Here is a 12,749-nt window from a genome sequence, read left to right on the forward strand (position 1 = left end):
TTACCCCTTGTGGGGTTGCCAGGGGTGCTGGCACTGGTGCTGGTCAACGGGCGAGAGGCGGGGTATATCCTGAACAGGTCACCAGTTCATTGCAGGCATCACTAAAAAACTGTCCCAAAAACAGAGGTTGTAACACATGAAAAAAGATCTAAAAACATCCTAGTAAGAAAAATATTTACAAATGCATTTTAAATTTTAACGTTCTTTCAAGTAGGAAATTAATACTTAGAAAATACATTAAACTGGTAGGTAAAAGCAGATGACAAAGCAAAATAAATGCTTTAGGGAAAATATAATTAATGACCATAATTATCCAAATATTCCTACTTTTCACAAGTAGATTATGTAGCAAAATAAACAAAGGATACTAGTTTTTACACCACTAATGCGATTAAATGTGCTTGATTGAAACCGCATGAGTGTTTTAAATCCAGGCGTTATCCATTTTAGAAACAAAGGAAACCACAAACCTTATGAAATTCTTTTATGCATCACATGCAAACGAATGAGAAAGTTACTGTGACTTTGTAACAATAGCTGTTTGCTGCTATTGTCACAAAGTCACTTTAAAAGCAAAGTGTTTAACTTCAGTTAACTTAAAAAAACTGCAACATGCAAGCGGTGGATGGCTGAAGGTTTTTCTTTTTTCTTTGGTGGTCAAATTATCCAGATTAGTTGCAGATGTAAGTTTTGCTTAGACACACATCGCCTGACCTGAATGACATCATCTGGTTATAAATACTTATGCTTGGAGAGGAAAAAAGACCAAGCCTGGAAAACTCACTCTGCCTGCTGAAATTTTGAGAAAATGCCTCCGGCAATGTCTCAGAGAAGAAGCGGCGAATCAAATCTGAGCAGATAACGTCTTATGTTACAGTTTATGGTGACGCTAAGATTTGAAGAGAAGGTAAAACTTTCCTGCTCTGAATGAGAAAAGATGGAGATATAGGGGGAAAAAAATCACAGGAGCAAAAATCAGCTTTTCCTTAACTTCTAACTCTTGTCTGATTCCTTTCATGCAAGTATAAATAAATTAAGTCATGACTTTTGCACACTGCTGCACTTTGCATTTCACCTCTAGTTGTAGTGTACAGTTTAAGCAGGATTTATTCTGCATAAGCAAACACTAATTATGTTCTCTTTTTTTTAAAATCGTTGTCCTTAAACAACTTTGTGTAAGCATAGTATCTGTGTAGTTGCTTTTAAACAGCTTGGACTCATTTCTGCTTAGAGTCTGTGTAAGGTAGAGATGTTGGTTTTGCCTCCGACCCTGTTAGTAACTTCTGCTCCACACTCACCACACCCCTCTAATGGCCTGTGGTTATATAAGGGAGTGGGATGGATAAAGGGAAAGTGCTGAAGCTGTTCCAGATCCTGACTCACTCTGCCCTCCAGGCTTGCACAGTTTTAGGCCAGAATTGTTTGTCAAATATTATCTTTGGCACAAAGAAATTTTGCGCTTGAGAGTGTAGCTCAGCTCTTGGTATATTGTAGTCAAGGCATCATGATCATGGAGGGTTTGGGAGTAATGGATTTAGAGCTATGAGATATTAGCCTCTTTATTAAATTAGGATAAGCAAAGACATGAAATGGATGGAAGTTAAAAAAGGTCATGCTTTAGATTTTCATTGCAGCTCAGGTTTTAACTGGGCCATTCTAACGCGCCAATTGTTTTGATCTATGGCATCCTACTGTAGCTCGAATGCATAGAGTTATTGTCCTGCTGCTTCTGCCCAGTTTGAAGTCTCCATCTTTGGTTTCCTCACTGAAGAGAAGCACTATGCTTTCACCATGTTTCATAGTGACTACTACTGTGTGCTCAATGTGATGTGGAGAGTTAGTTTTCTTTCCCACAAAGCATTTGGCATGAAGGCCAAACAGGAGAGTTTTGGTCCAATCTGAGCAGAGCGTCTTCCTGTGTCCTCCATGTGGTTTATGGTAAACTTTAAAAAGCTCTAATTACTTTCTTTTAGCACTGCCCTTTTTTTCCCCTTTTCCCCTTGAGAACAGTAGTAATAGTTTTCCTATTTACAGATTCTCCATCTTGAGCTGTTGATCTCTGCTCCAGAGTTATCATGAGCCACTTGGGTGATTAATGCTCTCCTTCCCTCCTGTCATTCTATTTATGAGTTCATAAATAGAAAAATGCACTGGTACATTTAGAATTCTGTCATTCTCATTCTGTTTTAGGATGATGGATTTAATTGAACTCTGTGAGTTGTTCAAACTTGGGATTATGTTTCATAGTCTGACTCTGCTTTAAACTTCATCCCTGACCAGTTTGGTGAGTTTCTTTGTTGTTCTGATGCTTTTTATTTGCTAATTCAGGGATTTCTGAGAGTAGCTGGTCACACCAGATTTTATGGGAACAGAATAAAAGGGAATGAATACAAACACCAATAACTTTATTCTGTTTATAAATAATTCTGAAAATTTTTCCTTGCTTCTTCACAATTATGTACCACTTTGTGTTAGTCACTGTCAGGTGATAAAATGTGAAAAAAAATTCAAGGGGCATGAATGAATAGTTTTGCAAGGTACTGGATGCCTCTTGCTCTCACTGCATTGCACATAAAGTCTTTCTGCTGTTGGAGATGCCTCACTGTGCTATTTGACCAAATGATTTCACTTCAACATGCACAGGCGTTTCTTAAAAGTCTGTCTCTGCTGGATAATTTGCTTTCCCCACTTGTTGGTTCTGTTTCACCCCCAAATGGAACCATCCCACCCACAATGGACAGAGGAGTCAGTGACACTTCTACAAGGGGAGCAGAGACAAGAGGAGGTGGGTGGGTAGGGGGGTGCTTGGGTAATGCTGGGAGGCTCTAATAAAATGTAATCCTATTATATGGTTCCCACTAGAGGGCAACAATAATAAAGGTTTCCCTAATAACATGAGCAGACCAAACCCAAATGGAAAACAGCTCCTCAGGTCAAGTCCCACACTTGTACATATATCCTCTCATTAACCCAATTGCTTTTGGGCCACATTACACCGACAGGCCTTTGAGATTTAGCTGCGATGGCGAGGCAAGAGTTAAGTCAAACAAATGTGTTTCATCAAACTGCAGTTTGGGCTGCTCTGCATAAAGGAATTGAAGGGGGGAGGAAGAAGAGGAGTGAGGGAATGCGAGCGGGTTGGAAGTTGGAAGCAGAGCCTCGAGGAAACCAATCAGAACTTCTCCACCCTCCCTCTGCGACTCAAATCCGCCGGGGTCTCAGGTGTGTGTTGCACAAGCTAATACCTCGCAAACTTGATTGTTTGTGCCGGAGTAATCAGAGTTTTGTAAATGAGAGTTTTGGAAATGATAGTCCAATCACTGCCGAGCGTAATCACAATATGGTACACCACAAAGTGGAAATCATAAGATAGGACTTGGAAACTTTTTAACCCCCTCACACATGCACTAAAATGGTTATGCAGTTTAATAATTTGTCATGAAGGAAGTGAAATCAAACGTTTTTTGTAAAAAGACAATGAAATTGCCGTAGGCTCACCAAAACAACCTATTTACAAGCTGACTCAATTCTTTGAATTTCTTCAACCTTTCTGCTGAAAATGGATAAAAATACAAACTCATATTTTAACAACATGATTACACAATGAATGAGTTACTCCTTTTCCTAGCTTCTTCAAATAGAGGCAGTATAATATTTATCATAGCTGACAAAGTGAGAATATCAATCATTTTCTCAAGACAGCTCAAGTTATTAAGTGAGCCAGTGTAATAATATTACAAAACCCAGAATAACAAAGTTATTTATCTCCTGCTCTCTCTGCATGAGTGTATGCACGTGGAGTTGGGGGTGTGTGTGAGTGTGTGTGTTTGTGTCTGACAGCATCAGACGGGGAGAGTGTCGCATGCCTTCCTGTTCCTGTACCACCCTCCAACCCCTGAGCCGCAGACTCAAGGCAGTTTCAAGAATCAAACAATTTCACGCAGCTACTGGAGGAGGAAATGAACTGAGCCCAGAGCAATAATAAAATTATACAAATGTTATTACAGACTCGCCTGCTACTGTCCTACTTTAATTCAAATTTGGGCACTCCAGGCTGTGCTGGTGGCAGAGACCTTCCTGAATAAATCAACATTAGCTTACGTCTAAATTATTAAGGAAGTGGGAGACTTTCTTGTTTATAGTATGAATTATTAAACTAGTGTTTAACGCTGTTTTTCTCCACGAATCCCCAAATATTAATTGCTAATGATCTTTAAGGTGTGTGTTTTATCTGTTTTTTTTTATTTGCCTTTTCTGTTGTGGACTGAAAATTAGGAGTTTTCATCTCCCACAAATCTGCCTGCTCTAAAATAGAATAAAGTGAGCACAATCATAAAGTTCAAAGTGTTTTATTAATATTTTATGCGGTAGACCAACACAAGCTAGGCCATAAATTTGTGTAGTAAAAAAAAGCATGCATAATTTTCCAAAAGCAACTAAAAAAGAAAAAAATATTTAACTCCTCTATTCTCTTCTGTCCACGATTACTAGATAAAATCCAGTTCTAACAACTGTCCTGAGAAGGCACATAATTAGTTAAAATAATCCATGAGTGTATACCTAAATAGAGGCATCAGAAGACCTCAGGGAGTTGACAGTGAACATTAATAAAGACAACGCACACATCAGAAAAGTCAGGGATGAAAATGTGGCAAAGTGTAAAGGAGGGTTGCATTACAAAACAATATCCATGTAACACAGCGGCCTTTTGCAGCTGGATTTTACAGTGAGGATGAAGCTTTGAGGCAGAGTCAGGTGGAAACAGCAGTGGTTTATTCTTCACACAAAGTCATCAACACTTCACAGGTGAAACTGCAGCCTTAAATAGTCCCAGCTGTGACGGACCAAACCACATTTAATTCACAGGGGAATCTCAATTCATCAATCTCTGCCCATTTAAATAAAATACCGTTTTCTAAATACAAACATTTCCATTTACTTTTTATAAATATTTTATGTTTTATCATTACACCATAATGAAACACCACAAAAACCATAAACAACCCCCAACCCTCACACACACACACACTTTTCAATGGCCTCTCCCGGAAACTACATATGGTGTCTGGACCCCTGGGGCAGTATTTGTCCAAACACCCTGGAGAGGACACAGAAAAGACAGTTGAGTCACTTCATATTAGCACTCCACACTCTACAGATTATGCACAAACATTTGCTCAGTTTTACCCACCAGTAGCTCATTGCTCTGATTAACAATTATCCTCCCTTCACAGGCAACCACCTCACTCGTCAATGAGGAGCAGCTGTGCAGAGCCCAGAACAAAAGGCTACATGCTAATCACTAAAAATACTCAATAAGTACAATTAAAACTTCTTGTGTGAAAATTGTCATTAATGTGCAAATCTATGCTCTATGAAGAAGGTGATCTGCTCAGTATAGAACCTTTTGTGTATAGAACCATCTTAATACTTTGTATTGTCTTGTTGCTGAAAATGTGCTATATAAATAAAATGACCTTTACCTTTAACAGGGAATTGTAGATGATCAAACCTGTTTGAGACTGCAAAAGACTGTCAGCTGAAAACTTCCAGGTGAACAACGATCCTTAACATACAGCCAGAGTTACAATTAAATGGTTTAGATCAAATTATATTCCAAGGTCAAAGTTCAGATTGGAATCAATTTGAGATTGAAATAATTGATGTGCCTCTAGATGTGGAAAACTGGGCGAGACATACTCTAATAGACATGCAGATGTATGTTTATATTGTACCTCATATTGTTAGATTTTTTTGGTGTTGATCTGGCAGAAAATGGAAATAAAAATACATTGAGCTTTGTGGTTGTGACCAAATGTTGAAAACTACAATGTTCATAAATAACTTTGAAAGAAGCTGCAGTTTCTGTTGGTTTTTTAAAAGAATTGGTTTCTGTTCAACATTTTACTGATAAACCATTTTGGTATGTCAGCAAGGAATCAAACACAGAAAACAACTGTTCATCTAGTATTTTGTACAACATTTAATAGAGTTTCCTATTTTCCATGACTGCAAAAACTTACGAGAAGTTTGTCAGCAAATTCTGAATACATTTGTCTTGTTTTCTCCCCAATTTGATTGACAGAAGGCACAATTTTCTCCTTTTCACAGAGCGTGAACACAATTTAAATTCTCAAAAGTTTTCCCTCTGCATTGCCAATAGAAGGCGCATTCAGTAAATATTTAGTATTTCCACACTCCATCTCCAAAATCCTGATAGACAGCTTGTAATGCAAGAAGAAGATGATGCTGTAAAAACACTTTTAATGTTAGGTACACATTTTAATTTGGAAGAACAGAAACATACTGAGAACACAATTTTGTTCAGGCATTTTCATGAAAAATATGCGCCCTTCAAATTTCTAAGCAACTTTTCCAAAATTGAACAAGTTCCAGGAATATGAAGGCTGACCAAAAAGAGAGCTTCATGATTGACTTGCTTATACTCCCATTTGACTGCTGGGGTCTGTGCTGGAATGCAGCACTTAATCCTCCTGTGTAGTTGTGAATTAATGCTCTGGACAAATATCAAACAAAATACAGCTCAAACTAATGAATAAAACCAACATTTGCCGACCCAACTCTGAAAAGCAACCTTGCTCTATCAAGGCTCATGGCTGCCCTCACCTGGACAAAATGAAATCACAACAGGCAATACATCCACTCGGCCAGTAGGTGATGCTATAGTACCACACATATGGACTACACTGAAGCAGTGAGGAAGGAATTGATTCATGAGAGAATATAAAAAAAACAATTTTGATTTAACATCAAAATTAGACTGCTATTCACGGCTGGCGAATGTAATATAGCTGCACCGTGTAGACAGCTTGCTGTAGGGTCCTCCATGAGAGAAGAATTCAAGAGCACCTCCACTATTAGCTAAAGAAAGTAAGTGCAGACATATAACAGATCACCTCTATTTCCCATCACAGAGTAGTATCATTTCCTTGGCCCTCTTTTGATAGAATGAGATAAATATATATATATATATATATATATATATATATATATATATATATATATATATATATATATATATATATATATATATATATATATATATATATATATATATATATATATATATATATACTAGGCTGGAAAGCCTTTTTTCCATGTACCTAGTACCTTCTGTGAGGGAATATATATATATATATATATATATATATATATATATATATATATATATATATATATATATATATATATATATATATATATATATATTACATTTTGTTAAGTATATCTCTCCTACTTGTAGGAATGGTCCAATAAAGGGAAAACCAATCTATTATAAAATAATTCTTGATAATTCCAGAATTTAATTTTTATTAAAACTTAACATCTTACATTTTCAAACAGCAAAACAACTGAGAAAAATAAACAATCAACCAAACACACCTTTATAAATTAAACATTTAGGTGATATAACAGCTTATGCGTGCAGTGGCAGATTTCATAATGAGTGACATGAGTTACCACCAAGGACAACACTTGGTGGTAACTCATACGAGCAATAACAATAATAAGAAGTTATCTACAAGTTCCTTCCATTATAAGATTTATATTTCTTATCTGCATGTCTAGGAAAAGAGGAGTGGACACATTGATTTTCTGGAAAAAAATGCATGCAAGAAAATATTGCAAACTATCTTTTGAATGTTGTTTACTGTTATTCACATTTTTTTTTTTTTTGTGAATGAGCCTAAGATGCATTTCATCATCCCGAACAACTGGCCTGAGCAGACCTAAATTGGATAGTTTGACACTTGACAGAGATTTGTGAAAACACTATTTAATTTATGATGTTATCAATCAATTTATTTGATAATTAATAAATTAAGTGATACATTTATTTATTAAGTAAATTATTAAATAAACTAACTTGTGAGATTTATTAAAAAATATCACCAGTTAGTTCCTTATTTTTATAAAGTTCAAAATATCCATTAAACAGATGAAGTTGCTGTTTTTTCTATTCTTGAAGTGTGGTGTTTCATATATATGTACTTGCCCATCCATGCTAGAATTGTCTCTGCATGACAAGTCATACAAGATGCTACAAAAAATACATTTGATCTATAAAGAAAATAACAAGAATTGCAATGAAAAGAAATCAGAAAACAGTCATGCAGTAGCTGACAGGGAAGTGGAGATGAACTTGCAGAAACCATAACAAGCTGTTTCCCTGACTAATGCACTGAAAATGGAGAGCTCTATAATACAGCTCTGCTCATGTACCTTGTCAGAGCTGTCTTACATTGCATCTCATCCGTAATGTGCTTAATGATCACAAGGACAATCCTGCCTTTTATTACACATTCAGAAGGCAGAACAAATGTGACACTAATCCAAAAATAACAAGGCTGCTTATTCTTCCTCACTCCTCCAATACATGGGATGACCCCACATAATTGGCTGAACCCCTGGACACATATTTTCCTATCACAATGCATTGCAGGCTGTCATTTCAGCAGGGTGCATTGTGTGCAGAAACAATAATTCAGAAGGTTTCTAGGGAGGAGTATTGAATCGACTGCAGATATTTGGAGGATTTAGCTGTAATGCATTAACTTTATGACAGTGAAGGCAATACAGCCTTGTGAGTCTGACAGAAATTAAATTCTGCTGGGCAACTTGCTTGAGATTGATACCGCAAAGTTGGATTGCCATTCTTCTTTACAAATTTGTCTCCATTTCCAGTGCACGTGATAGTCATACAGAAGACAGTACTTCTCCGGACGACTCCTGGAAAGAATCGTTCTTTTCCACTTTCTCTGTCAGATCGATGTTATGGACGGAGCCTGGTTTTTCCACCACTTTGTACTTCCCTGTTGAATCTTTTTTAAAGACTTGCTTCAGCCTCTTCTTCACCTCAGGGTCAGGGCAGTAAAGGTATTCATACAAAGCTGCAGCCAAGATTCCACCTAGAATGGGGCCCAGCCAGTACACCTTCAATAATAAGTGAGAGCAAACACCCTTGTTAGCAAGCTGGTTAATGAGTGACTGTTTAAATATTTATTGTTTGCACTATCTTACATGTGCCAAACATAATCAGTTCTATTTTATATGATTTGAGTTACACTTTAACATATGGTGCAGGAAATATTTTATAGCACTTAAAATGCCTCCAGGTTTGAGCCTGGAGGCATTTTAAGTGATTATGTGATTACAAAGAAAACATTATATAAGGATCCTACAGTTTTTAAAAAAAGAATAAACTTGGAAGCTGAATTCTATAGTATGATATTGGCGAGATATTAAACATCATTACATGTAATGTTTGTTTTCTTGCTCTCATTCAAAATAAACCAAACAGTTCTGAACAAATTTCTTAGTTAAGGTTGAGGGAAATAAAATTTTTAAGTCACAGGGAGAACATCTAATAAACAAGAGGGCCTTCCCCTTTAATGGGTGCTAAAGTGGGACCCACTAATAGAATCAATCAATCTATCTAAATCAATAAAATACATATATCTACTGATGCTGATGTTATGGTTGCTACTGTTAACAGAACTTGGTCTTTTAAGTTTTATTTAAAAAAAATATTTAACAAAAATCTACCTTTGATTTTTTTGGATCTACCTAATAATCTGTCAGTTCTATTTTTAATGTACCTTCATACAAATATGGTAACTCTCTAAATATGTGACCATGGATGGACTGAGCTCAGGACCAGAGGTGAATGAATTTCAGAGTTAAGATAAGGGAGAATGATGAAGGATAAAAAAATCATAGTAACAGAAATAAATATTAATATTAAGCATATTAGTTGACTAATGGGGAGCGAGAAGCTGTGGCCTATTGACCTACAACCCCCCTTGGTTGTGCTACTGCTACTTTTTCAACTGAACCATTTCAGTGACTAAACAACAGAACTATTTTGACAGAACCTCCTGATCTTCACTGTGAAACCAACCTATAAAGCCTAATAGGAATGAATTACTCTGCGTTAAAAAATAAAGGAAAAACTAAGCAAACAAAAATCGCTTTGTACCAATTTTCTATTGTAACATTTTTTTTGTCATTTGTTAGATTATTTTGCGCTTTTGATGTCTGAATGTGTTTAAAAAGTTTATAATATGGTGCAGTTTGGTTTTGCAAGTCATATATTTTGAACATTCAGAGAGCTTCCATAACAAAAAAAGAAAAATACAACTATTGATATACTTTTGATTTTCAATAGCTACCATGGGTTTTAACTACATCTTACACTCTTTTAAATATTATGCCATTCTTATTTGGACCTTCAACATAGAGCTTCCATATTTATCCTACCCAACATGATAGAAATTTACTTTTTTTTTTCTAATTTTTTCCTTCATCATTCATTTATGTAATATTTTCACAGATAAAAATGCTTTCTTATATTTTTTGATTTCTCTAAGCAAAGACTCATGGATTGACTTTCAATTTAGCACTCAACGCTGGCACCAGATGAAGAAAACTCTTAAGCTTTCTCATATTGTAAATAGAAAATTGCATCAACAATTATGTTATTTGTTTTTGTAGACATCTTGAAATCTCCGGTTTACTGCCCCCTGCTGTTCTTCATTATTTTGTTTTTCCAAACCTCTGTTAGGAGGTGAGTGTGGAGAGAGCTTGTTGAGCATAATTTGACAAATGTTACAATTAATATATTTGCTTACAAAAATCTTCCATCATTTTATTCAACAGTTGCCTCTTACCCAGTGGTTCTCAAAGTTAAGTGTGACCATTGCCGGCCCGAAGGAACGAGCTGGGTTCATGCTGGCCCCTGTGTAAGGAATCTAAAAGACACATATAATCATTGATTTTATCTAAAGAATTAAATATTGTAAAATTAAATACAAGCTCACACTGAACCAAAATTATAGCTTATAGATCTGTGAACTCAACATTTCCTAAACAAGCAAAGGTGTGTTACGAGTAGCATCTTTTTCACTGTACATTCATTTGCTCTGCTGGGTTCAGGAAGCCCCTGGAGATTGGTTGCCATGCAATGGCAGCCTCCAGTAAAGATCTGCACACATAGATGTGAGTTTCAGAGTACACTACAGACTGACAAATTACACCCTGAGAATACCTGTTTTTGTTCTAATAAAGAACCGTCAGCCTTTCTTCTGAGTTAATTCTTACCCCAATTATTGACATGAGTATCCATTTGTATCTTTAAAACAGTTTGTTGGTATTTAAACTAGCTTGTGGAAAGTTCCAGAAACTGTTCATCTGTACCTTATCACACCTGTCTGATGCTGTTTTATTGTATCACTACTGTGATTTTTGTGTTGAGCTAAACTATAGTGAAAGTTACTTACTGCAAATAAGTGTCCTATAGCTACTGCAAATCCAATAGCTAGGCTTGCTGAACCACTTAAGTCTGTGCGTTTGGGATCACAAGTGGCAAATATAGTGAAGACCAGCTCAAACGTGATGAGAAGCTCCACCAGAAGCGCGTGTCCTAATGAGATCTTGGAGCTCACCTTGAAAACACAATATTCTGTTTAAAATGATGAGTAACAAAACACATTGAACAATAGAGGTGCTTTAATTGTTACCATTGTCACACCGAGATATCCTCGAACATCTGCAGGTGTGACTGCATAGAGAATCCCAGCTCCGGTGACGGCTCCCAGGCACTGAGCCACCACATAGAACACACCTTTAGCCAGACTCAGTTTTCTAGATACAACCATTGCTGCAGAGACAGCTGGGTTTATGTGGCCACCACTGATGTGGCCAAAACATTGAACCATGGTGGCAATGCTGAGGCCAAAGCAAAGGGAGATTAGCACCAAGTCATTCGGGGGAGGATTCTCCTCCCCTGCATGCCAGTTGATAGTGGAACCCAGGCTAAGGAGCACAAAGACAACGCTTGCCAGGTATTCTCCCGACACAGCCCTCCAGAAGCTTTTGGTCCAGATCCCTTTAAAAGCCACCATTATACTCTGACGGTTAGAGCAGGACAGAAACCTCCTGGCGAAAACAACAATGAGAAAAATGATTATCCTACTTGTATATTCCTGTTGGCTGCATGTGGCTGGGAATCTACTGAGCCCTATCAGAACAGCTGCCTCTAGGCAAAACATAACTCCACCAGAAATTTAAGACACCCACTTTCTGTTACAGAATGTCTCTGTTTAAGCATTGTGTAGAGAGACTAGTATTATAACACATTCAAATATAATTAATATGTCAAACTATAGATTCTAATTGCTAAACAAAATAAAAAAAATGCCATGTTAGTGTACATGAAGGAAAATCTTAAAATGAAATTTAACAATAAATACATATTACTTCCAACAAATATATTTTAATTTAGCAGACAATGAATGCTAAAACTTACCAGATGCAATGACGTGTTCTGTCTCTTTCTGTCCCTGTTGTCTGTGATGCGATTTCATTCATATGTCCTGGTGATTTGTCAAATTACGAGAGACACCAATTCCTTGATTACATCTGTACTTTTGAAGTCCTATTGCTTGTGGCACACAGGGTTTCCAGAAGGCCAGCAGATTGTTTGAGTGCAGAAGTGCAGCTAGGAACGACACATTGTGCCCTGGGACAGCAACCAGCAGCTTTATTGGGCGGCTACCAAATCATCCCCTCAGAGGAATTAAACAGCCTGCTCCTGAGGGGGGTGGAGTTAAAGGGGATGCTTTTCATCTAAGGGTGTCAGCACAGTTAGGCAGTCAGCTTGAACGCTATAATAGGAGCTTTGCATGATGGCAGAAATGAGAATTTTACTTATACTGTGCAGATCTAAA

At 36.9% G+C, this 12,749-nt stretch overlaps 1 protein-coding gene across 2 annotated transcripts; it reads right to left on the reverse strand.

Moving 5' to 3' along the window:
• Positions 1 to 7,404: 7,404 nt before the first annotated feature.
• Positions 7,405 to 12,519, reverse strand: aqp4 (aquaporin 4). 2 transcript variants are annotated; one of them, XM_044134340.1, is made up of 5 exons: positions 12,329 to 12,519; positions 11,541 to 11,958; positions 11,301 to 11,465; positions 10,692 to 10,772; positions 7,405 to 8,955 (listed from the first exon to the last, which is right to left on the reverse strand). In XM_044134340.1, exons 1-5 carry the CDS (start codon positions 12,388 to 12,390, stop codon positions 8,719 to 8,721), a joined length of 963 nt encoding a protein of 320 aa, XP_043990275.1. In that variant the 5' UTR covers positions 12,391 to 12,519; the 3' UTR covers positions 7,405 to 8,718. The 2 variants fall into 2 exon arrangements, with proteins under 2 accessions (XP_043990275.1, XP_043990276.1); XM_044134341.1 differs by lacking the exon at positions 7,405 to 8,955 and having other exon boundaries at positions 10,753 to 11,005.
• Positions 12,520 to 12,749: the final 230 nt, after the last annotated feature.

This window comes from Gambusia affinis, linkage group LG12 (assembly GCF_019740435.1).
Source record: "Gambusia affinis linkage group LG12, SWU_Gaff_1.0, whole genome shotgun sequence".
Taxonomy (NCBI): Eukaryota; Metazoa; Chordata; class Actinopteri; order Cyprinodontiformes; family Poeciliidae; genus Gambusia; species Gambusia affinis.